General features: G+C 51.5%; 7 protein-coding genes across 7 annotated transcripts; 2 read left to right on the top strand and 5 right to left on the bottom strand.

Annotated features, from left to right (window-relative positions):
* Positions 1-1,149: 1,149 nt before the first annotated feature.
* On the bottom strand, positions 1,150-2,606 carry KRP23_13041 (uncharacterized protein; the record flags this gene model as incomplete). Its single annotated transcript, XM_067883704.1, has 2 exons — positions 1,150-1,327; positions 1,405-2,606. The coding sequence occupies 2 exons, from the start codon at positions 2,604-2,606 to the stop codon at positions 1,150-1,152; spliced, it is 1,380 nt and encodes a 459-aa protein (XP_067739125.1).
* A 359-nt stretch (positions 2,607-2,965) lies between these two features.
* Positions 2,966-3,902, bottom strand: KRP23_13040 (uncharacterized protein; the record flags this gene model as incomplete). Its single annotated transcript, XM_067883703.1, has 2 exons — positions 2,966-3,146; positions 3,217-3,902. The coding sequence occupies 2 exons, from the start codon at positions 3,900-3,902 to the stop codon at positions 2,966-2,968; spliced, it is 867 nt and encodes a 288-aa protein (XP_067739124.1).
* Positions 3,903-3,971: 69 nt separating this feature from the next.
* On the bottom strand, positions 3,972-4,358 carry KRP23_13039 (uncharacterized protein; the record flags this gene model as incomplete). Its single annotated transcript, XM_067883702.1, has 1 exon — positions 3,972-4,358. One exon carries the CDS (start codon positions 4,356-4,358, stop codon positions 3,972-3,974), a length of 387 nt encoding a protein of 128 aa, XP_067739123.1.
* A 151-nt stretch (positions 4,359-4,509) lies between these two features.
* On the top strand, positions 4,510-6,488 carry KRP23_13038 (Protein DGS1, mitochondrial; the record flags this gene model as incomplete). Its single annotated transcript, XM_067883701.1, has 3 exons — positions 4,510-5,049; positions 5,113-5,311; positions 5,380-6,488. 3 exons carry the CDS (start codon positions 4,510-4,512, stop codon positions 6,486-6,488), a joined length of 1,848 nt encoding a protein of 615 aa, XP_067739122.1.
* Positions 6,489-6,527: 39 nt separating this feature from the next.
* KRP23_13037 (Translation initiation factor eIF-2B subunit beta) lies at positions 6,528-7,993 on the bottom strand (the record flags this gene model as incomplete). Its single annotated transcript, XM_067883700.1, has 6 exons — positions 6,528-6,671; positions 6,746-7,169; positions 7,245-7,336; positions 7,400-7,696; positions 7,762-7,819; positions 7,899-7,993. The coding sequence occupies 6 exons, from the start codon at positions 7,991-7,993 to the stop codon at positions 6,528-6,530; spliced, it is 1,110 nt and encodes a 369-aa protein (XP_067739121.1).
* A 112-nt stretch (positions 7,994-8,105) lies between these two features.
* Positions 8,106-10,418, top strand: KRP23_13036 (Cleavage and polyadenylation specificity factor subunit 4; the record flags this gene model as incomplete). The annotated part of the gene is made up of 2 exons (XM_067883699.1): positions 8,106-9,232; positions 9,302-10,418. The coding sequence occupies 2 exons, from the start codon at positions 8,106-8,108 to the stop codon at positions 10,416-10,418; spliced, it is 2,244 nt and encodes a 747-aa protein (XP_067739120.1).
* A 181-nt stretch (positions 10,419-10,599) lies between these two features.
* Positions 10,600-11,622, bottom strand: KRP23_13035 (Pre-mRNA-splicing factor 18; the record flags this gene model as incomplete). The annotated part of the gene is made up of 1 exon (XM_067883697.1): positions 10,600-11,622. One exon carries the CDS (start codon positions 11,620-11,622, stop codon positions 10,600-10,602), a length of 1,023 nt encoding a protein of 340 aa, XP_067739119.1.
* Between the last annotated feature and the right edge of the window lie 11,488 nt (positions 11,623-23,110).

The following is a 23,110-nucleotide window of genomic DNA, read 5'->3' as shown; positions in this document are numbered from 1 at the left end:
AATGGCAAGTGTCAACTGGGCCGTGCAGAGACGAAAAATTGACTTTTTTTTAGAGTGGGACGGCAGTGAACGTATTTTAGTTGGGGAGCATGACGACCACAAACGCGCAGAGCAGAGCAGCGGCAAGACGAGCTGCTTCTTGAGGATGTTTGAGTGCTCAAGGCCAAAGGCGCCTCGTCAGAAGTAAGTGCACCAGCGCTTGCTTCTAGAGACATCATAGCATGACAAGACGTGGATGGTGCGCGATGCTGACTGTCCATGCGGTCAAGGAATTGGAGTCGATGGCATTGGTGCCTCTGGAATGTACCTCCCACGGGAAGCACTTGTAATGCAGCGCGTAACCATGATCTAAGCTGTCGTCTTCTTAATTCGAGTGCAGATTGCTTTCGGCGTTATGCGCTGCGAAATAGGATTGCGAAGCTTGCCTACAGTTTTGGGATTGGTCGTACTGGATGAAACCATGAATGTGGCCACGTGCTCGTTACTACATGTATTATAGTACGATGTATCGATTATTCATAGCGATCGACGTGATGCATGCAGGTAGTTGGCACTGCTGGAAGTGTGCCTTAATGTCAACTTTTGCTTTTCCGTACAGCGAGGTGAATGTCGCTCAAAATCCGTCCCCCCTTCAAGATCCAGTACAGCGTTGAACTCGTTGACTCATACGGATCTTGGATAGACACAATTCCTTTGTCTCTGCACCACGGTCTCGCTGATCGCCGTGCTTGAGCGTTTGGTTCTAGGTCTCAACGGCAGAGACTGCATTGTGGAGTGCATTCTGAACTGAGGTCACTCTTTCGTTGCAAAATCAGTTTGCGTTTGCATGGCCCCTTCAAGGCATGCGTTGCACCGTGCAATTTGGACGACAAGAGCGTTCTATGCAGGTGGAAAGTGCAGCGCGCACTGAAAGTGACGTTTATTTTACAGGTGGCAGGTACACTGCTCTGTACACGCCCCCTGAACAGTGAACACCACGTATCGATTTGAACAGTGAGTGGCTCGCTAAGGTACCGAGAATCAATTCAATGCTGTACCATTACACGTATACCTACACTCGAAAGCTAGGCAAAGTCGGATCGTTATTTACAAGCAGTGGCAAGCTGCGTACGGCCGTAAGATGATGCAGGAGCTAACAGCAGTGGTCGCTCATGTCTCGATCATGAAGAGGGGCGCAACAGTCATACTTTCCCAGCGCATTACGGAGCAGACAAGCTCAAACAGCCAGTAGGTAGACCTGAGCTTGGTTTGCTCAATGGATCCTGCCGTCACGATCTCACAGCCTGCTGGGTTGTCGTATTCGTCGTACAAACGATTGAAATGAGTCCTGCAGAAACCGCATGCCAGTATTTGTTAGGATAAAGAATAATTGATCGACAAGCGAGTACTGAAATGGCAACGTACCAGTGGAAGACATTAAACAGGTATTCATGGGCCTCGAGCGCATTCTTAATCTCCGGGGCTGGGATTGTCCGTATGCACACTGTGTAGCCCGTCGGAGTCTGCAAGCGAAACAAAACTTGAACTGATGTGAACGTCGACGGAAAGTGAGGAATTTTGTGGTCCCGGCGCATGATGATCAAGTCGTCGTTGAGTACTTGGAGCACTTCAAACCGGGTCTGGACTGAACTGTCAAAGGCCAGCTTGGCTAGCTCTGACGGGTCCAAGAAGGTCTCCCAGCTCTTCATGAACACTTTCTCCGTGTTCCCGAAAGGGAATTGTTTCGTAAAGCTGTACTGCAGTAACTGGGTATTGGTGACGTACTTGCGCTTGTCTGTCCAGCCCATGAAACTTGCGCCCGTTGTCTCGTAGCTGTTCGTCTCGGTAAATTTCTTGATTTCCTCGTAGGACTCGCGCACAAATGCGTAGCCCTCCGCCATGGATATTGGGCGGAATTTGGCCTCGAAAGACGAGCTCGGTGGGATGCCACTGTCGTAGATTATGAACTCACTCTCGGCCGATAAGCGCTTCAGCTTCTTTTGGAAGGATCCATGCTGCTTCATTAGTTTCTGAAGTGCAGCTTGGTCTTCTTCCAGCGCGTGGGCCACCAGTGTCAGCTCCGAGTATTTTTGTTGTAGCTCATCGGTAGCGCTTGAGGCATTCAAATTGGTCAGGCCGCGCCACTTAACCAGTCCAGCAGTGCCTGCTTCCTTCGTCTTGTACATATCAGCGTACACGCCCTCAAGCTGCTTCACCTCCTTTCTCATGTGCTTGAGTTCATTTTGTCTTCTTTGCCTTGATTTCTTCTCAATTGCTGACCGTCTAGCTCGCCTCTCTTCATCAGCATCTTTGAAAGAGGCTAGCTCCTTTTCGACTGGGCTCATGCTCCCCATGTTGTCTTGACGTGTGCCCTGGTTCCTCGACCCCGACGTCATTGTAGTAGGAGGCAGCGTGGCCATCCGCACATTCGTCGACGTTGCATCTTTATCGCTTCGAGGCCAATTTTGCTGCACCTTCGACGTTTCCATTTTGATGATCACGGGTTGATCGTCCTCCATTTCCATCTCCGAGATGTCGGCAAACGCTTCTGAGAAGGCGCGCTCCATCGTAGGAGACAACGGAGGTTCCGACGAGTCCAACGGATCGTTGACCAGCAGTGTCGACATCAACGCAGCCTCAGAGTGAAATCACCGAGGAGAATGAAGTTCTGAGTAGAGAAGTGGAGAGGTCAGTGAATATGGACTTGCAGGTATTACTACCGTCGAGGACGAAGACAGCTGACCAAACTCGTTCTGAGCGGTGTAACACTTCCCAGCACAGCCGCTCCTGTGCATGTGGTTGGTTCAAGTGATTTAGGTTATTGATACACTTACAGCTGCCATATCCATCAAGATCTTGGTAAATCTAGCAATGTTGGAGCAAACAAGGTCGTAGTGGATACACCACACCAAAACTAAAACCGTGTGGTGTTGTATTTTCATTGTTAGCTGTGCAGACAAAAAGGTAGCACCCTTGCGGCATCTCGTTAAATTTGTTTCAGCAAAAGTGGCGCGACGCAGGCATGCTCCCAGCGCAAAACAGAGCACATGATCTCGAACAGCCAATACGTAGATTGGAGTTGGTTTTGGTCTTTGACGGACCCACCAGCCACGATCTCACAGCCAGCGGGGTTACCGTGCTCATCGTGCACTCGGTTGAAGCGCGTCCTAAATTTCAGAAAAACAATTTCATTAGAATCGTAGATCAGCGAAAGAAACAGAGCAACGTGTAGCGTACCAGTGGAAGACATCGTAGAAGTATTCGTGAGGCTCCATTGCGCTCTGAATTTCAGGTACCGATATGGTGCGCATGCACATCGTGTAACCCGTTGGTGTCTCCAGGCGGAAGATAACTTGGACTGACGCGAACGACACTGGCATACTCGGAATTTTGTGGTCTCGGCGGATGATGAAGAGATTGTCGTTCAGCACTTGCAGCACCTCAAACCGAGTGCGAACAGAACTGTCGTAGGACATTTCCGCCATTTTGGGACCATTCGAGAAAATACTCCACGTTTGAGCAAGTAAATGCTCCGGACTGTCAAGCGGGAAATGCTTAGTGAAGCCGAACTGGAGCGCTTGCACAGTCGGATTGTATTTGCGCTTGTCTGTCCAGCCCATGAAGCTCGCACCAGTAGATTGGAAGTTGTTGCCTTCGCTAAATTTCTGGATCTCCTGGTACGTCTCCCGCACGATCGTATAGCACTCTGCAGGGGAAAGCTGGCGGAACTTCACCAAAAAGGAGGAGCTCGGAGGGATGCCGTCGTCCCAAACCGCGTTTTCTTCGTCTGCTAAGTCTCTCATCGTCTGCTCAAACAACTCATGGCTCTGAAGTAGCTCCCGAAGAGCCATTTGGTCCTCCTCCAGCGCGTGTGCAACAAACAGCAGCTCCGAATACTTGCGCTGCAGCTCGTTCATAGACATTGAAGAGAAAGGTCTGTAAACGTTAGAAGTAGCAGGGGCGCGCCACTGCGTCACACCAGTCGCCCTCCTTCAGTCCATCTCCGCGTACACCGCCTCCAGCTGCTTGACTTCCTCCCTCATGCGTTTCATCATTTCCTGTCTGCGTTGTCGCGATTTCTTCTCGATGGCCGTCCTTTTCGCTCGCTTGACTTCTGCTGCGTCCGCCGGGAACTTCTCGCTTGGACTCATGCCGCCGATCTCCTCCTGGCCCCGCGGCGGCGGCGTGGCCACCCGCAGACTGGACGTGTCGTCTTCATCCCGGGGCCAATCGCGTTGCGCAGCCGGCAGCTCCAACTTGGCTCGAGCGAGTTCGTCACCGCTCTCCGTCTCGGCCAGCGCCTCGAAAAAGACGCGCTCCGTACTAGGGGACAGCAGCGGCAGCATCATGAGTTCGTTATCGCCCGCCGACATCTCCATCCTTGTAATAAGGAGTTTCCAGATAAAAATGGCATGTAGAAGTTGCCTTTTACGACGACTGTCCATGTCGCTTGAAAATCCTTAGATAGAGGGAACTGTGCCGCTTCAAGTCTCATATATAGAGGTGAGTCAATATCGTATCCAACGAGCGATGGAGCAAGCCATCACCTCCGTGTCAACGCCCACGACGCACGAGGGCGTGACTTCCGCCGTGATCACGAGCCTCGTGTCGCTTGGCCGCAGCTCCGTGGACCGCTGTGCGCACGCTGACGAGCTGGCGCGTGCCCTGGCCGCCGTCTCGCAGTGCTACAGCGTCCCCGTGCCTTCCAGCGCCGCGTCGGCCATCCAGAAGGCGCTGGCGGACGTCTCGGACCTGCTGCAGCACCGCCGACTATACGCAGCGGGCGACACGCCGTCCGTGTATACTCCCGAGCAGCGTATAGTGATTGACAACGGCTTGCGGCTGCTGTGGGCGCATGTGACGACGTACCAACTGCACGCAGCGCTCATCGACTTGGTGCGCACCGTCGACTTCATCCCACGCTCCGTGGGCTTCTGGAAGCAGCTGAGGAAGCGCACAGTGCGTGAAATTATCCAGAGGGGACCTATGCAGTGGCTGTTGTCTCGAACAGAGCGGATCACGGTCGGCGAGCGCATTCGGAGCTTGGAAGAGACGCTGGAGGCGCACCTGGTACGGCTGGCGAGGTGGCTTCAGGGAGAAAACTGCTGATGATTCTGGTGTTTTCCTGTATAGTGCAAGATTGGAATGTTGAAAGAGCTGACGACGAGGTGTTCGAGCACGTTTGCGGACTATGAGCAGCTGACGGCCAGGATGAGGGAGGGCATGACGCTGCTGGAGCTTGTGTACAGCACCAACGGTATTTGTCCGCCACGAAAAGGACACGGAGCTTTCAAGTCGCAGGATCCGTTGATTTTCACGGCGTTTTACTTCGGTAGGGATGGTGCTTTAGGGACTGATGCTGCGTTGATTGTTGACTAACTGTGGGGGGTGTTTTTTTAGATGAAAACAGTTTTGAGAAGGGCTGCGATGGTGTGGCCTCTAGCGACGACGTGGTGCGCTCGCTGCGGCGCGTGGAGAGGAACTTGTCGGTGTTTCGCACTGCGCAGACGCAATTTTCACGCTGCTTCCAGACGGCGATGGCGCCGTGCCGTCCGCCGTCTAAGATTCGTCAGCGATGGCTTCAGGTTACGACGCTGGCGATTTGCCTCACTGCTGGAGGCTTCTGGGTGGTGAACAACCAGAAGGAGTTTCAGGCGGGCATCGCCGCGACGCGCGCGGCGCTGCAGGACTTCCTGACTGAGCACATGATTGAGCCACTTCAAGCCATCTTTGGAGAGGTGGTGCTGAACCAGAAACCTGAAATCCAGGACGCTATGGCGCTGCTAGACACAAAGCAGAGTCTGCGCCGAATGCTGTCGGACTTTGTCAAGGACACAAATCCCAAGATATCACAAGCGGAAATGAATCGCGTCATGGATGAGATGGATATGTCGGTGGTGTCGCTGCAGTACGAGAAGCAATTGGGTAGCGCGGTGAAGAATTTGATGACAGGAGACATCGTCCGCATGCTGCTGATCCAGGTCCAATTTATCAAAAAAGAGCTGATGGTGGCTATGGGTGCCATCGACGAGTTGATGCACGCGAACCAGCTCAACCTGCAGATTTTGGCTACGATTCCGACGTTCCTTGCCTTCGGTGGTCTGTACAAATTGGTCACTTCAGCGTTCCACATGATCTACAAACGCATGAGTGACCGTCTGTACTACGACTCGAGCGAGATCGCCGGGTTCCTACGCAACAACCTGCGCGACATCGAACGTCTGCTCAACAAACAGAACCGCGGTTCGGGCGTGGGCGATGAAGCAGTACTGGGTGTGCGTGATCTTGGATTCCTCATTTTGCTGCTGCATCAGCTGCGCGACCTCTATGAGGCTTACCGCGCGCTTTTCCAAGAAGAAGAGCAGGAGCGCTTTGAGGAGGACCTGGACGACCTCATCGGAGAAGGCCTGCTGGTCTCGCAGCAACTTGCTGTCATTCAGCGCATGTATCACTCGCATCCGTTCCTATACAGCACCAAGCCAAACAAGGCGCGCTGGATTTTGGACTGAAAAGAGCAAAGCGCCTTCTGCATACATTGGCAAACAAATCTAGCTGAGCTGGTAGTCCTGCGGCGAGTAGTACTCGGCGAGCAGACGATAGATGTAAGACGGCTGATGGGCACCCGTGTTGGTGATGAAAATCCTCACGCACTCAGGCGGCACGTAATCGTACGCTGGGTTCAGCACCTCCAGCTACAATCCAGTAGAGAAGCAGCAACAAGTTAGCGCACGAATGAACAAAGCAACCACAGAAGGTAATAGCGTACGTTGTCCACGGTGTCCTCATAGTTGAAGATGCTAGACGGAGCCGAAAGCTCGCTCAGCACGTCCAGATCGTGGGCGTACAGGGGAGAAAGCTTGATCAGGCCAGCCACGCAAACGACGGGCACGGAGCACTTCTTAGCAGCTAGTGCAATGTTCTGTAGCCCAGACTGAGCAATAAGACCTCCGTTGGCGACCACTGCGGCAGCGGGGACCACCACCTTGTTCACGCGCGCCATCAGGGCGAAGACGGCGCTGTCCGGGATAACTGTAACGTGAATGCCGCTTTCCGCCAGAGCGTGTGCCATTCGCTGGCCGTTGAGCGACGGTGCAGACTCCACCACGATCACCTTAAACTGGCGCTTCTTAGCTGCCGTCTTCAGGAAGGCTTCTACCGACAGCGACAGTCCGAACGTCAAGATCACCTCACTGCAAAAATCAAGCACACACATGAGCACCAGCAGCCAGAAGGTTCAATAGTTCGTGCAGGTTGTATCCACATACTCCGTGTGAATGTACTCCATGGCCTGATCCGCGATGTTGACGTGCAGGCTGTCGATCTCATCCACCAGCTCCGCAATGCCCTCCATGACAGACTGCAACGCACCAAAACCCTCGTCAACACAAGCCCAAATTCCGACGCAAGATCACCAGCTCACCAGCTTCAGGTCCGCAATGGGGATCGACAGGTCCGTGTCGATGCCCGGGGTCAAGATTGTGCCCAGTGAGCGCGACAGGTTATTGCCGCGGCTCGAGGGAGGGGCCGACACGGGACCGCTGGCAGCCTCCGCCGACAGCTTGAGCGCGTTCGAATGCTCCTCGCGGATGATGTACAGCACACGACGCACCACGTTGCCGATGGCCAGCTCGTGCGCGTGGGCCTTGGTGAGCATGTGGCCCAGCTGCCGGATCTTGTCCAGTATCTCCCCGGCCGTCGACCACTCCACCGTCTCCAGCTGCAGCAACATCATGGTTAGCGATATACAGCACTATACACTGTAACTTGTTCGTGTATACGCACCACTTTGCTCAGCAGACTAGTCGTCATCTTGGCCGTCTCGTACGAGCCGCGCAATTGTCTGTCATGGATGCATACAAGCAGGTCAGCGCTCTCCGTGCGTCTCCTTTGCCGCTTATGTTGTACACAGCAGCACGAACCTGCGCTTAAGACTCAGCACCAGCTCGTCCACGAGGTCGCGCACCGTCGGCCACTCGTCCAGCCATTCCTTGAGCTCCTGCGTGGGCGCCGCCATCCTCTCGCTTTCTCTTGAGCCAATAAAGTTCTGAAAACTCTAGAATCAGCAAAAGTCTAAATTTAAACCGTTCCAGATCCATCTACGTTCTTAATCCTCTTCTAAGACAAACATGGTGCTGGGGCTGCTGTTGCGCGACGCGGAGGAGCGGCGGCTGGCGTTCGACTTCGAGATGCTGCTGCCCGAGGACGGCGACGACCGCATGGACGGTGGCGAGGGTCGCAACGGCGCCGTGGTAGGCGTGAACGGCGCCACGTTCGGGCACCAGGGCGCCAAGAAGGACTTTAAACGGGGCACGGTCGTGTGCCGCCACTGGCTGCGCGCGCTGTGCATGAAGGGCGACAACTGCGAGTTCCTGCACCAGTACGACATGTCCAAGATGCCCGAGTGTCGCTGGGGTATGGAGTGCCAAGTGCCCGAGTGCCCGTTCCGACACGTGCCCGACGAGGAGCGCGTCGAGTGTGCCTTCTACAAACAGGGCTTCTGCTCGCACGGCTCGAGCTGCCGCTACCGACACATCAAGCTGGCGCGCGAGGAGTGCCCTGAGACGGCCGACTTTGCGCTGCAGGCCAAAGTGGCGGACGAGGAGAACGTCAAGCGCAGAAAAGCGCAGCCAGTGAACGAGTTCTTCAAGATCGCCATCTGCAAGCACTGGGAGAAAATGGGCTCCTGCCCCTTTGGTGACGAGTGCCACTTTGCGCACGGCCAGACGGAGCTGCGGCCGTTCCCCAAGGGAGAGAAGGAGGAGCAGGCAGCACGTGGAGGTAGACACGGAGGAGACCACCCTGGACGTGGAGCACCGAGTTTTAGTGGCGGAGAGCGACACCAGCCACCGCAGGGTCCGCAGCTGCCGGATGAGGGGAAAATGGCCAAGTACGTCTTGGTGCAGTCGGCCAGCTACCTGAACTTGGCACACGCGGTGCATTTCGGGAAGTGGGCCGTCCCCGCGGAGGTGCTTCAGCAAGTGAAGATGGCTTCAGAGACGGCCGATGAGGTGTTTTTGTTCTTTTCAGTGGGCCCAAGCAAGCATTTCCAAGGTGTGGCGCGTCTTGTATCAGGCACCATGGCGAACGTGGATACTTCGGCGGGTGAGGACTTGGCGACGGGCATTGTGCCGTATGAAGCAGACGGAAAGACTGAGTGGTCTGGTGCTTTTGGCGTCGAGTGGCTTCGCATTTGCGAGTGTCCGTGGGAGCGACTGGCGCAGTTTGAAAACAAGATCCTCGATGTTCCTCAGTGGTACGTATCATTCTTGCCACTGAAACATTTCATCTGAGTTTAACACTGTTTTTGGCGTTGTTGCTGCAGTCCTAACGGTCACGAACTAGATGCGGAAACTGGGCACGCGCTCATGCGTTTGCTTTTCAACCAGGCCAAGATTCAGTTGCATTATCGGTCAGTGGAAGATGAGCCGAAGCTTTACGGAGGTGCGGAGGAGCTTGCCACTCGGAGAAGAGAAGCAGCGGAGAGCTTGGCTGGCGGCCCTGCTGGGCCAGGGCCAGGATTCGGCGGCCCTCCGCAAAGATGGAGAGCCACTCAGCCCGGATTCGTGTTCACATGCACCTCACAGACGATCGATGAGTGTTTTGGTCGCTTGCTCTTTGGCCTCGCGAAGGAGCAGGAGGCACTGGCGCAGCAGCACGTGACCCCAGGCACTCCGTTGTTCTTGCTCAATTTGTCGGATCAGCACCTATTGGGCATTTTCGAAGCTGTATCCCCCGCGGTTGTCGATATGATGCCCGGAGCTTTTTGCACCGGCCCGAACATGCCGTCCCCACTCCCGATTCAGGCACGGTTTGCGGTTATGCTGAATGCGCCAGCACTGCCCACATCAGACCCACAAATCAAACAGGTCATTGGTGAGAACGGAGTGGACGTGGGTCCACTTTCGCTACAAGTGACCCAACAATTGGCAGATGTGTTTGCCGAGCGCAGCGGGGGCGGATTTCCTCCGAACGGACCGCCAATGGGCCCTGGGGGCCCCGAGCGCTCGTTCCGTGGGAAGCCGAGTGGGCCTAGGAGTGCTGGACCCGTTGGGCAGGATGGACCCAAGGACACCAGTGAGCAGCCGTTCCTGGAAAAGCTCGTTGTTGGTATTGAGAACGAGAGCGACTTCGGTGTCACCCGCCGTATTATTGGACCTGCAGGATCGAACATGAAGCGAATTAGCGTGGAGGCTGGCGGTAATGCCAAAATTCGGGTTCGTGGTCGTGGCTCCGGATCGAAAGAAGGAGGCCCGGAAGATGCTGACGAGCCATTGATGATCCTGGTCTCCGCGGACAATGAGCGCAGTTTCCGCATCGCGTGCTCACTGACGGGCGATCTGCTTGCTGCTATTCATCGTGACTACGAGATGTTCCAGCAGCGCGGGCCTCAGCACTTTCGCGGCGGCGGTGGTGGATACCGAGGCCGTGGCCACCACTAGTGATTAGTAACGAATCGCCTGCATTCTCATGCTCTTGGCAGTTGACGAATGAACTCGGTTAGCTTAGCATGAACCCAATAAACATACTTCGAAGTAACTCTCATCAACGACGTCTTATTTACTGAAAATATAGCTCCGTATCTGCTTCCTTCTCTCTGCTATCTATCATGGCGAGCCTTGCCTACAAGACGCGCTTGGATGGCAGCACATTCGAGACCGACTGCGCGTACGACATCAGACGCTTGACGGATGTGAGGTACTTGCGCTGGGACTCGTTGTTCATGACGTGAGCCTGCTTGTTCGAGTTAATCTTTTCACGGCCCGTGCGTTCGTGGATACCCACCATGGTCACACCAATCGGCCACGCCGCGTTGCCAATCGCCAGCTTGATGTAGGCGTCGTTCGCCATCACGAACTCGCCTTGCCGGCAGAACTTAACGATATCCACCAACTTGGGCAGGATATCAGGTGGCACTTGTCGCTGCTTGCACAGCTTGAACAGCGGTCGAATGTAGTCCTTGCACTGCTTCATGGTCTTGACAGCGATTTTGCCCTGCGCGGTGCGCTTCACATGGTCCGGTCTGCTGGCCAGGTCCTTCTCCCATCTTTGCAGCATGCCTTTGAAGAACTTGTACACGATCTTGTCCGCGTCCTGTTCCTCGGCCTGTGCATCTGCGTCCTCCTTCTTGCTCCTGCTCTTCCTCCCACTTCTATCCTCCGCCTCGAACTCCTCGGCGTCCTCCGCCGCGTCATCCGCCCTGTCCCTCTGCTCTCCCCCGTCCCCGCCCACGAACCTGTTCCTAATATCATGACCAGCCCCCAGGTCGTCCTCGTGCCTGGTCGCCGCATCAATCTCCGCCCGACGGAGACGCACCATGCGGGCCTTCATGTCCTCACCAAAGAGTGTGATGGGCTCTGCCAGTTCCCGTAGTCGCCGTCGCATGTCTGGCCAGGACAGGAGCGACTCTGCCTCCTCTTCCTGTAGCTCTTCTTCTCCTGCGGTCGTCTCCTGCTCCTGCTGGGCGGCAGTTGAGTCTTCCAACTTGCGCTTCTTGCTGGACGCCTCTCGCTTCTCCTGCTCCTCTCCCAGGAGCGACTCCACCTCAGCGCGACGCAGGTACTTGTCCTTCTTGCCGTGCTTCTTCTCCTGCACCGCCGAAATCTCCCGCTTCTTGGCGGCCAACACACGCATCAGCGCCTCCATCGTGCTCGACGTTTTAAATTCTCGAAATACGTGTGCTTATTCGAAATGTTCTTTGAATGCAATCCGTCATATTTCAATGCTTGGGGTATTCCTTTATTAAATACCATAATATTATTATCATCAGGTGCAACTATTACTTGGGCACACCATTCTATTGTTTTTGGTGATAGAAAAAATGCAATTTTAAGTTTAATTATTACAATTTCATTAGCTTTTTTTTTTTACATTAATTCAAGCATATGAATATATTGAAAGTACTTTTTCTATATCAGATAAGCAAATAATTCGCTATGACATTAAAATAAATGAACAACCGGCTCAGAACTGAAGGGGAATCCGAGCATTGTGATGGCCGGAAGTCCCATCATAATATGGATGAATATCATCACCGTGCCGACATTTATTTTTTACTTTGTTAAAGTATTGACAGAATGGCTGCGATGACTGCTTATTGACCAATGACATCTAGAGACACTCAACGTCGACCATTGAGGGTAATTAGGTGTAGGGTAACACGACGCCGACGCCGTGCAAACATATAATGTACGCACCGGGGAGAAAATATGCTGACGGCCAATACGAATCACCAGTTCATTTCATATCTCTCGAATATTCGCGCTCCTGCCGACAGAACACTCCAACTCAGTATGAGCCTCCAAGACCTTGCGCCAGTCAACTCCCAGCGCGCTCTACAAACCGCTATCAACGCATTTGGGCGCTTTCTTGCGGCAGAAGGCGTCTCCACGGGCTTCATCGCTGCCTCTCTCATCGGAGATGCGAGTGGGGCTGTGTTCGTGAAGCTCATGGATCGCTTCGGTGTTCACTTGGCCTTCGTTGAGGGGCGCGTGGGGAAGCCGCTGGCTAAGAACTCCGTCATGAGCTACTTCCGCCATGTGAAGAACTGGCTGCTCGACACTTACCCGACACACCGAGCTACCATCGAGAAGAAGCTGCTCAAGATGGGGCAGACGCTCGAGCGCCACTGCCTGAAGCGAGCGGAGGGACGTATGGTCAAGAAGGCACCGGCGTGCACGAAGGAGGATCTACGGATTCTTATGGACGGAATCTACTACGATGCCGCCAGCTCCAAGGACTACCAAGATGCTGCGTTACTGGTACGAATTTGGCCGCGCGTCGGATCTCGGATTCGTGGTGAAGGGAAACCTATCGGTTAGTGCAGATGGCATTGTATTCGTTCGCTTCATTCGCGTAAAGACGGCTGAAGAACAAGGCATCTCCCTCTTCCCCGACAAGGACAACTTCATCACGTGGCCCCTTCATGCTATTGCGATGGCACTGGTGATGCAAAATGCCCCATGCCCTCAGTTGTTTGATCATCCGCATCTTGACGCAAGCAGCTACGAGAATATGACCAACCCCGTAGAGATTCCCCTAGCCGAAGCTCTCGTTGCGTGTGAGAACTTTGATGAACCAAGCGAGCCGCCTAAGAAGAAGCAAAAGCAACCTGAAGACAACGTGAAGATCCACGCCTACGTGAACCGCGTGGTCAAGACTGCCTCAGCCGTTCAAGCAAAAGCGAAACCAACAGCAAACTTGACATCTCACTCGTTCCGACGTGGTGGAGCTCAACACGCGAACAGTGACCCTCTACTAAGTGCTCAGTGGATTTTCGATCGTGGCTCGTGGAACATGACGGCTACTAACAAGGCTTTCGCTTACGTTTTCAACACCACCTGTGAAGACGAGAAAGTGGCGCGTGTTCTTAGTGGCTGGGATTCCAGCAAGAAACCGCCGGTCCCTATGCTCTCCTGGTTTGATTCCGCCAGCCGCCAGCAAGCACTGGAAATGGGAAATCTTCTATGCCAGACCAGTGTCGCCACCCAAGACCCCGAGAAAAAGTTGAATGCTCGCGTTGTTGAAGTCCTCACTGCTTCCGCGATCCAGCATTTTCCAGAGGTACTGGAGCGCTACCCGATGTGCCCGTATGCTTCAAGGTCGCGTGAATGTCTGATGACGTTGGGGATATCGAAAGCGCAAATTTTAGCGTGGAGCTCTGAACTACAAGGCAAGGTCACACAAAAGGATCTAAAGGAGGCTCAAGGCGACGGGGGGGCATTTACAAGAGAAGAAAAGCTGATCAATCACCAAAATTGTATTATCGGGGAGCTGATAGCTATGAACCAGGCCTTAACCGAGCGGGTAGTCCAACTGGAGCGCCAGGGCGACGTGGGTCAGGGGCAAGCAGCCATAAGTTCTTCAGATTCAGTGGTGACGCAACAAGGATCTTGTACCGATACACCTTCTGCGCCAAGATCGTGTGGGAATAAGGCTCTTCCCAAGGGACCTGCGGCAATTTTGTTTGAGTGGTACGCAAAAACTCCACGAATGTGGGACGCGTGCTCGGATCGGCAGAAGAAGTTGGCGTACAAGCAAACCGTCAACTTCATGAAGCTCTTCTTACCTAATGGATTTGAGTTGGACACGGTGGCACCTGACTACTGCGATCGAGTTATACGTACCGGGACGGAAGCTGAAGCTGGGCTGTTCAAGTTTTTCAAAGAGAATGGAGTCAAAAGCAAGCACGGATCGTCTGTACTCATGAAACTGCGCAATCTCTACCGAGAGAGTAAACTCGACCCTCTTGTAGACGCGTACCGCGCTCTCTGAACAGCATTACGGACCCAGTCCCAGGAGAGACTCAGGAGTTGTTTACACGGAAGTAAGCACTATATGAATTGAGCTGGGTAGCTATGATTAATACATTTATTCGGTTACAGTCATTTTTGTAGCTGACCACTTAACTCCAGTAAATACAGCTTAGATGCACTCTCATCCACTCCTTGTTTGTCACTTTGATTTTCGCCTCCAAGATCTGAAGTGACCAAGTCAAGAATGGCCACTATAAACGCCATCGTATCGTACAAGGAATTCAAACATCTGTGTATTACGTTCGCCAAAGCCTCCAAGCTCCGTATAATGGACGTGTCCATTCGAATGCTACGCAGCTCTCTGATGCAGACGGTTGGCTCGAAAGAGCGTATTCCTGAAGCGCTACGCGTAATCTTCATGAGCTTACGAGACAAATGCAAGGACAAGATCGACATCAAGAAACGCGGACTAGTTGAGATTGATGACATTAACGAATGGCTCACCGGACCATCAGATGGAGCACACGCTCAGATCAATGGCGTTTACGGTGTGAAGCGCCTTCTTCAGCATGTAGTCATTGGAAGGAAGGCGTACTATTGGTGGACTGGGGGCCAACCTTGGAACCGCGGGAGAACATCTCAAAGGAGCTCATCGCTGTCTTCAACCGTGAACGTCGCGCTCTGGTACGTAAAACGTATATCAAGAACGAGGCTGAAGAAGACAATAGCTTTAACCACTCAGCTGACGCTTAAGCTGTTAATAAAACAAGATCATTGGCGAATTCAACCTTTATTACATGCGGTAGCATCTGACCACTCGTACAGCATACTTAACGGCAAGTGTGAACACTGCACTACAGTAAGCTTAGCTGAGCTTTCAGTGCCTCCTCAGCAACAAAGGTATCATCGCAGAAATACCCACGGCTTGAATCGAACCAGCTCCTCCAGCCTATTGGCTGGGCTCAACCATCAGAGCTTCGTGGGTGTGGGCAAACAAATTGCGTAATGGCGAGCTGGAAGGTCTGCGCGTCCACTCAATTGGAAAACCTCAGTGATAGGTAAAAACCTCAGTTGTGGACACGTGGCTTTACCTGTGATAGGCTGGGGAAGTACCGGTATCGCCATGATTGGGCGGTTTTCACTCTAATAGTGGACCCCGTTTTTTTATTTGCGTGTTCATTTTCAATTTGCCGTCAAGTGAGCACATCGTTGGGAGAGGTGTTTTTTTCTACCAAAACAGTTTTTTGCCTTTTTCTCGATAACCAGGGCGTATCAGGCCCTGTTATTATCACCACCTAATTGCTTCTCTATTTGGATCATTTACTTCTATATCCGATCGGGCATCCAATCAGATGGGTAATTGTTGTGCTGTTGTATAGGCTTACTTTTCTGTGTTCTAATACATAAATCTGCTACTATCTGATTGGGTGTTATTCGACAATTTCGACCAATAATTTGAGTGTCGGCAGCTGTCGGCCGATGTCGGCACCGTCACGGTATGGTTCCTCGAACGAGCTATGTTAATGATGCTGCCCTTGCAGATCACCGTCACGTTTTAATAAACAACTCGGCCGAAATATAGTTTTAGGAAGTGAGCTTTTGATATGTTGTTTGTTTTATGTAGTGTAATAGCCCACTTGTGCTAACACTCTGGGTTTGGCGGATTGTAGCATACCTCGCATACAATTTTCGTTTTAGTAGATCGGTCCCAACTTCCAGCCACCATTATCTCATACAAACCTCTATATAAAATGAAATGGGTACAGAAGAACTTGACCAGAGCTTGCTCGTCCAGCCGTTCTGTGGCAGTCTGCCGAATGCTGTCTCTTGAACGATGTAGAAATGCCCCTTAGGGAACATCTTGAGCTGGTTATACTCAATTCGTCCACCAGGCTTGCCCCGCATGACGAAAAGAATGGGTAGTTTTCCCCCCGTAAAAAACATTTATTTAGTAAATAAGAGCATAATAAAACCAAGTATATAAAATAATAAAAACTTACCATCAGCACGAACCGTCAGCACAGCAGTCATACGCCCAGGCTTTTTGGTAAAGCCGATGACTCGAGAACTGCCGCGGCGTCCGACTTCGGCCCACGTCTTCCGTGGGAACATTTCGTGGTAAATCACCGTTTCGGCCACGTTGTAGATTGATTCGGCACCGTAGGAACCGAATTTTGACCAAAAGACTAGTGAAAACTCAACTTGAGTTGCAGCAAGCGCTTCACTTTGGAGTTTAGCTTCCTGATGGGTCTGGCTCAAAAAACCGTGACTAAACATTATTACAATTATTGCAATACTTCCTGTAGTTGAAAATGATCGCAAGTTTGAACTTTCCGATTGAATTTAAAAGCATGCCGTGGGGCATTTTCCGATTTAATTGGCTTATATTCAAGCGCTACGTCTCCTCTATTAGACAATATATTCACTGGCACGATTGGGCCACCAGCGGTGGAGATACATCCAAAACCGCGCGTCGCCTCAGCTATTATCATTCCTGAAATTCCGCCACGGCTCACAGCAGCACCCAGCCGCGCTCCTAGAGTATCTATAGGGAAACCGTAGCAATAGACAACGTGAATGCATCATTCAGGAGCGTCTAATTCACAGTATCAACGGCAAGCTGCCCCACGGCGCCAAAGCAGGAGTTGCCCGTACGTTCAAGTACCATCCGTCCGCAATTACGAGGATGTGGGCTCGCTATCAGTCTACATCGCCCAACGACATCGAGTGGGAGAGCAGGATCAAAGTCAAGGCGGGCAGGAAGCGCCTCGATCGAGTGGCGGCAGCTGAAAAACTGAAGAGGATAAACAAGTCGAAAGGCGCGCAGCCGAGGCAGCGGGAATTTCGAGACACATGGTCTGAGAACTGACGAAGGAGGGGGCAGCTTCACGCGTGAGTACTCGCATCAAACCAGCTTTGACAGACAAGAACAAACTGCATCGTGTTGAGAGTGCTCTCATCTACATCAACGACGCCTCTATGGACTTTGAGACCATGGAAGACGTCATCCACGTAGACGAGAAGTGGTTCAACGAGGACAAGAACAAGCGGACTTACATTGTATTCGAAGGAGGGTCCCACCGACACGCAGTCGCCGTAGCAAGGACTTCATCTCGAAGACGATGTTTCTCGCGGCCGTAGCTCGCCCACGGTTAGTTCCTCTTACTAATGATAACCATTTTAAACCGATATCATTTTTGAAGTTTTGACGTGCACAGAAACTGCATTTGGAACGGCAAGCTCGGTATCTGGGCATTCACGGAGGAGTATGTTGCAACGTACGAGCACGTATTGGACGAAGGCGACGCTGTGTGTCCGCAACATCGAGAGCGACACACACGAGACGTATAGAATGAGTACCTGCTGACTTATCTGATCCCGTCCGTCAAGGCCAAATGGCCCCCAAAGGACCGTTCACGGCCAATTCTGGTACAGCAAGATAACGCCAAGCCTCACGCCTCACCCTTCAACCTCGACATCGTTGCTGCAGGCTCAGCCGGTGGCTGGTTTATCCGGCTCATATTTCAGCCGCCCAGCTCGCCAGACTACAACGCGTTAGACTTGGGACTGTTCACTTCTATTCAGTCCATCCAGTATCGGTATGCAATTCGCGGCATCAACAATCTCATAGATGTAGTCGAAGCTGCGTACGAAGAACTTCGTACGACAACTCAAGAGAACGTGTTCCTAAGTGTGCTGGAAGCAGACGGAGGAAAGGATTACAAGATCCCACACTAGTCGAAGGAAAAACTACGAAGGCCGGGACTGCTGCCTCGTGTTCTAACGTGTGATCGTGCACTCTACGAACGTTCGTGTCAATTGCTGAGAGACGCTGGTCGCCCTAGTTGTAGTTTATTCCCTGATAGCACTCAATAGTAATAGCCATATTTCGACTCTCAAACGACATATCGCATACTTGCGATCATTTTCAACCAGAGGAAGTACAAAGTTTCAAAATAAATAAATATAGGTACCAACTCCATGACGAGCGAGGTCGTCACAAACTTAAATTGTTTTAGTGTTGTGCTCAAAATAAACATATTAAATCATTTTGATTTTCTTGGCGGCGTTAGTCCTTCATGTACGTGACAAGGACAGAGGAGAAAGGGGCCATCTCTTTTCTCCGCTGTCCCTTCAACGTATTCAACATCGCCGAACCCTTGAACGCGAGGATGATGTCGCGCTGCTTCGCCCAGTCTTCGACGGTACGGCGGGGATAGCCAAGTTGGCGGGCGGCGGCGTACACCCCACTCGCTGAATAAGGGCGAGTGCGTCTCTCTTCTGCTTGAGGGTGTAGGAAGCTTGTTTTCCCATTTAAAAATGAGAGCATGCCGAGCTTCCTACACCCGGACTATCGTCTGACACCAGTCAATTTTTTTTTGAGTCCGCAACTTCTTTTGATTGGCTAAAATTAATGTATGGACGACAAAAACATTACTAAATGAAGTCGTTTTTTTGTGTCGTACGTCTTTTTCCGTCGTTGTTTGTAGTCTATTACACTACATAACACAAACAACATATCAAAAGCTCACCTCCTAAAACTAAATATCGGTCGAGTTGTTGACTTAAACGTGGGTGGCCGATTTATTGTGACCGGCACTGTACATGCGCGCAAAAACGGTGGCTTGATTGTTCCGACGAAGTCCCGACAAATTTCAACACCGTCGTCATCTGTGTTGATCCAGGTTCTCAGAACACTCCAGTTGATAACACTCGCAGGCTTCTCAACCAATCTCTTGATCAGTGCGGTCATGCTATATTGTGACCTCATGAGACCGTCGCGTTCCAGACACTTAGCTTTCTTTCAAGGATGCCCAGGCGGTCTACGAGCTGGCAACCCCCGGAGCATTGCGCTCAAATCCACTGCGTTCACTAGCTATAAACAAGCACGTGTGCGCACAGCCACCCAGATTGGTAAAACGACTTGCACTCGCATTTGAACTTTTGGCGAGTCGTCTTGATTTCACCCATACACCACGACGGAGAATCCCAATTGTGCTCAAACGACACTCGCTCGATAATTGTCACGCGGTAAAGCGATAGATATCGAAGAACGTTATCAATGTTCTCATGTGCTCTCATAATTCCGCCGAGAGAACGCTTATACAGCTTTGTTCATGCTGCATCGACGTTAAAACCGTGCACGTTGTCATCTTGAACCACGTAGTAATCAGCGTTGAAGTAGTACTCACCGATGCAAAGGATTGCTCGTTTCGAGTTTCCTCGGTGCTTCGGATAGTAGTTATCGTGAGCACAAAGGTTCATTGCGGCTTGGGTATCTCTACCCCCACCGGTCCACTTACGTAGTGACATATGATTTTCGAGCCAAAGTCCTTAGCGCATTGCGCTAGAATTCTTGGCAACGTCCCGGCTAATACATGTCCAGTAGCTGCGCGAAGGTGCATGACAGCAATTGCTTTGATGGCGTGATGATGGGACTCTATTGGTTTTTGGTTGGGCACGATCCCAGGCTCGTCACTTGCTGTGTAGAACCACAGATTCCACGAATCAACGAGGTATTGGTCCTCTAACCAATGAGCGTATTCTGTTTCCCCTAGCGCAGCCCAATTCGATGTTACCAGGTTAGATAGTGCGTCAATTTGGTCGAACGACCGCGACAGACTCAGATAATCGAGCTGCGGCTTAATGATGTTCTCGTAGCGGTCAGAGTCGGATAGAAGGCTCTTCTTTCGTCGGGCATTTTGATCCAAATGTGGCCAACAGTTTAACAACTTAATGTCCGGCCACACCTGGCGAAGTGCATTTGCAATCTCCGAAGAAAGATTCATTGATTTAAACTCTACGTCCAGGATTCCTCCGAGAACTTCCTTGGTGCGATCCTTGACGACTGTAAAAAGTCGAACGTATGCGTACGTGATCTCAGTCCTAACGAACATGAATACAGGCGGGTAAAACTTTTGCTGATATTGGTGTGTTGCAGTATATCGAACTCAATATGTTCCGAAGGAGACGAGTGCCAAACCGCCAAATGAAGCTTGCACGTTCCATCGGTGGCGATGAGTACTGCTTTCCGCTGACACAACAACATGCGAGTGACCATGCGAAACAATCGCCTCGAAGTGAAGATAATCCCCAGGGAATCTCCACCGTGTCCGTAAAGCAATCTAAAACGAGCAGTTCGTTCTGGTATTGCAAGGGTTGGTGGCTAGCCCGGAGCGCGTCGTCCTCCACACAATACCTCATATCCTTGAAAAATGTGGTCAATATCACCTCGCTTTCTTAGTTTATGAGCTTGATTTTTCAGTTGTGTAACTGAAGGCAGCAAAGCCAATGTATCTTCATTGTCGATGTACTTTGTTTGCAGTGTGATCAAGCACTGACGCGGGCCCTGACCACCAAGAAGTAGGTTGTCAATCTCCGAAAGGAATGGCTTGTGGATGCCAGTGCGCTGCGCCATCACAGCCACTTTTGCGGTAGTGTGAATCCCACTTTGAAAAAGGCGGAACTGCCCGTTGCGCTCTTTCTAAATTCGAGCTTTGCAGTGCAGTCAACATGGGTTGTACACCACAGCCGCGTGGAGAAGCGACTGTTGCCGGTAACAGAAAATCGAGCGTTCTCCAACCCGTCCAGCTGCGCCCGGGCTTCAGGCTTCGTTTTGAACGTGACTGGGTGAACAAACTCTTCTCCACTGTGAGGTAATCCGAACCCGGATTCCAGGCTTGCTACGAGAGATACATCTTCGTGTTCTTCACCATCACTCGCGTACAAATAATTGCTGTCACTTGCCCATAGTTTAGCATCACTTGCGCTTGTATGGCTCTGCAACCGTTCATTGCCGCTGTCACTGCTTCCAATTGACGCAGGTGGTTGTCGTCGCGGGGTTACTTCGCATGCAAAGTCCTCGCTTTCACTGGATGACGAAGCTGTCACAGCTTGGCTAGTCGGACTCGGTGTACAACCACTTTGCAACGATGGCGAGGGTACAGTGGTAGCGGGTTGTCGTGGGAATGTCGCTGCTGCTTGACGACAGCGACTGCCGTGAACTAAATCGAGCTTCACTGACACGGGGCGGTGATGGCGAGGGTACAGCCGTACCCGGTTGAGTGTTAGGGACATCGCTACTACTAGCTGACAGCAACCGGCGGGAGTGCCTCCTTCGAGCTCTACGCAAGCGCATGGAGCCTAGCGGGTCACAACAAGCGGGGCAACTTGACAGTGAGTGACGAAGAGCAAGCTGGTGCGATAGGAGGCTTCTATTGTGACTCGATCGGTTGGAACTTGAACGATTAGTCTATTGGTAGACTGTTTTGAAGCTAATTTGAAAGTGAGAAAAACTCCAACGAGAGAACACAAACGCAGGCTAGCGAGCGTGAACAGGTGACGGAGACGTCAGCTGCAAAGGCGCTCTATAATAGAAAAATAGCGCACGCATTTCATTTGTTTCCAGTTATTGATCTTCGGAAATTCTTTGCGGTATACTATCCGGATGTTGTAGAAATTGCATTGTAAGCAGGACAGATAATATTTTAACATCAGAAAAGAATTTGACTTAAACGTTACTAGCCTACATTGTACTGAAAATAGCAAAATGAAATTTTGCAATGAATGAAATTTTCTGGCTACAACCCAGTCAGAAACAATCGCTATCCTCATATTTGTCGTCGCTTGATTGGCTATAATAGCCTGCAAGGTTCGGACTTGACCCGGTGGAGTTGAAGTTGTCGACGGATTCTGGTGTCCTTGGTCGGCGCGGCGATGAAAAGCCCCTCATTTCTTCATCCTCCGTGTCCGAATCGAATTCGGAGACCAGCTCGCGGCCCTGTCTGATCCGGCGCAGCGAGGCCGTTAGCATATCGATCTCGCGCACTTGGCGTCTCTTCAACGTCGCGAAGTCGTTGACGAAGACGCCGGATGCCGTCGTAGGCATCGTTGACGGCGGAGCGGATGTATCTGAGTGCACGCATGGAAAATGCGAAGTGAACATCGCCTCCGTTCCGCCGAGCAGGCATTTCATCGAGAAGATATCGTCCGATAAAGTATAATATTGTCAAATAATTTCTATGTAAAATTCCAATCAATTTCCAAAACGTGCACTTCTTGCCCTTTCGTCTCTGTGCACATCATTTGAACGCTACATCGATTGTGTACAGCTACGAAATCAATAATAGCCATAGGAAATACACTCATGGAAAAAAGCCACCTGTAATAAAAAGTAGCCGGTGGCAACATGAAAATAAGCTTTTCGTCTGACTTATAACTTATCTGACAGTCCGAGATTGGCTCTTTGCAAGAAAGATCGACATTATGATTTGTAACGCAGTCTTCAATTCATATTCTGTATTTGGACGTTGGCTCATTTAGACGGTGGCAGCACAACAGTCGTTCGGTTGCCAATCTTTGCGCGGCCTTGGATGCGCTTGCAGTACACATTGAAGTTAGTTTCGTCATAGTAAACGACAAAGTCACCGGCACTCGTGTGACAGCGTAGTTTCTTAGCGAACTCCATGCGTTTTGTCTTATTCTGTTCACTGTTACACGTCATTGGTTCAACTCGAATCTACATCTTAAATAATGTGAGCGATCAGCACCTTACATGTATGTAATGGTGGATATGTATACGTTCATGTACCTGTTTCACCGTGTATAGCGTATCGATGAGCTTGTCCGAAGTGGTTGACCTCGTCTCCACTCGCGTCGGTTCGTCCTGTATCGTCAACCATCTTTCTCGTGAACTGGTCTATTTGGAAATGAGGTCTGGTTGAAATGTCGAACGCGTAAATCTCATCTAGAATACATTGTCCCTGAAAAGAGGGAAGGCACGTTTTCTCTGTTACTGGTTTAGTATTATAATAGGTAGGGTGGCGTGGATTCAAGCTGCAATGCTTAATTACGCTTATGTTGAACCTGAATGTCGCTAA

The sequence above is a fragment of the Phytophthora ramorum genome (genome assembly GCF_020800215.1).
Source record: "Phytophthora ramorum isolate Pr-102 chromosome Unknown Phyram_PR-102_s0016, whole genome shotgun sequence".
Lineage (NCBI taxonomy): Eukaryota > Oomycota > Peronosporomycetes > Peronosporales > Peronosporaceae > Phytophthora > Phytophthora ramorum.
This window is presented reverse-complemented; position numbering and strand designations above follow the sequence as displayed.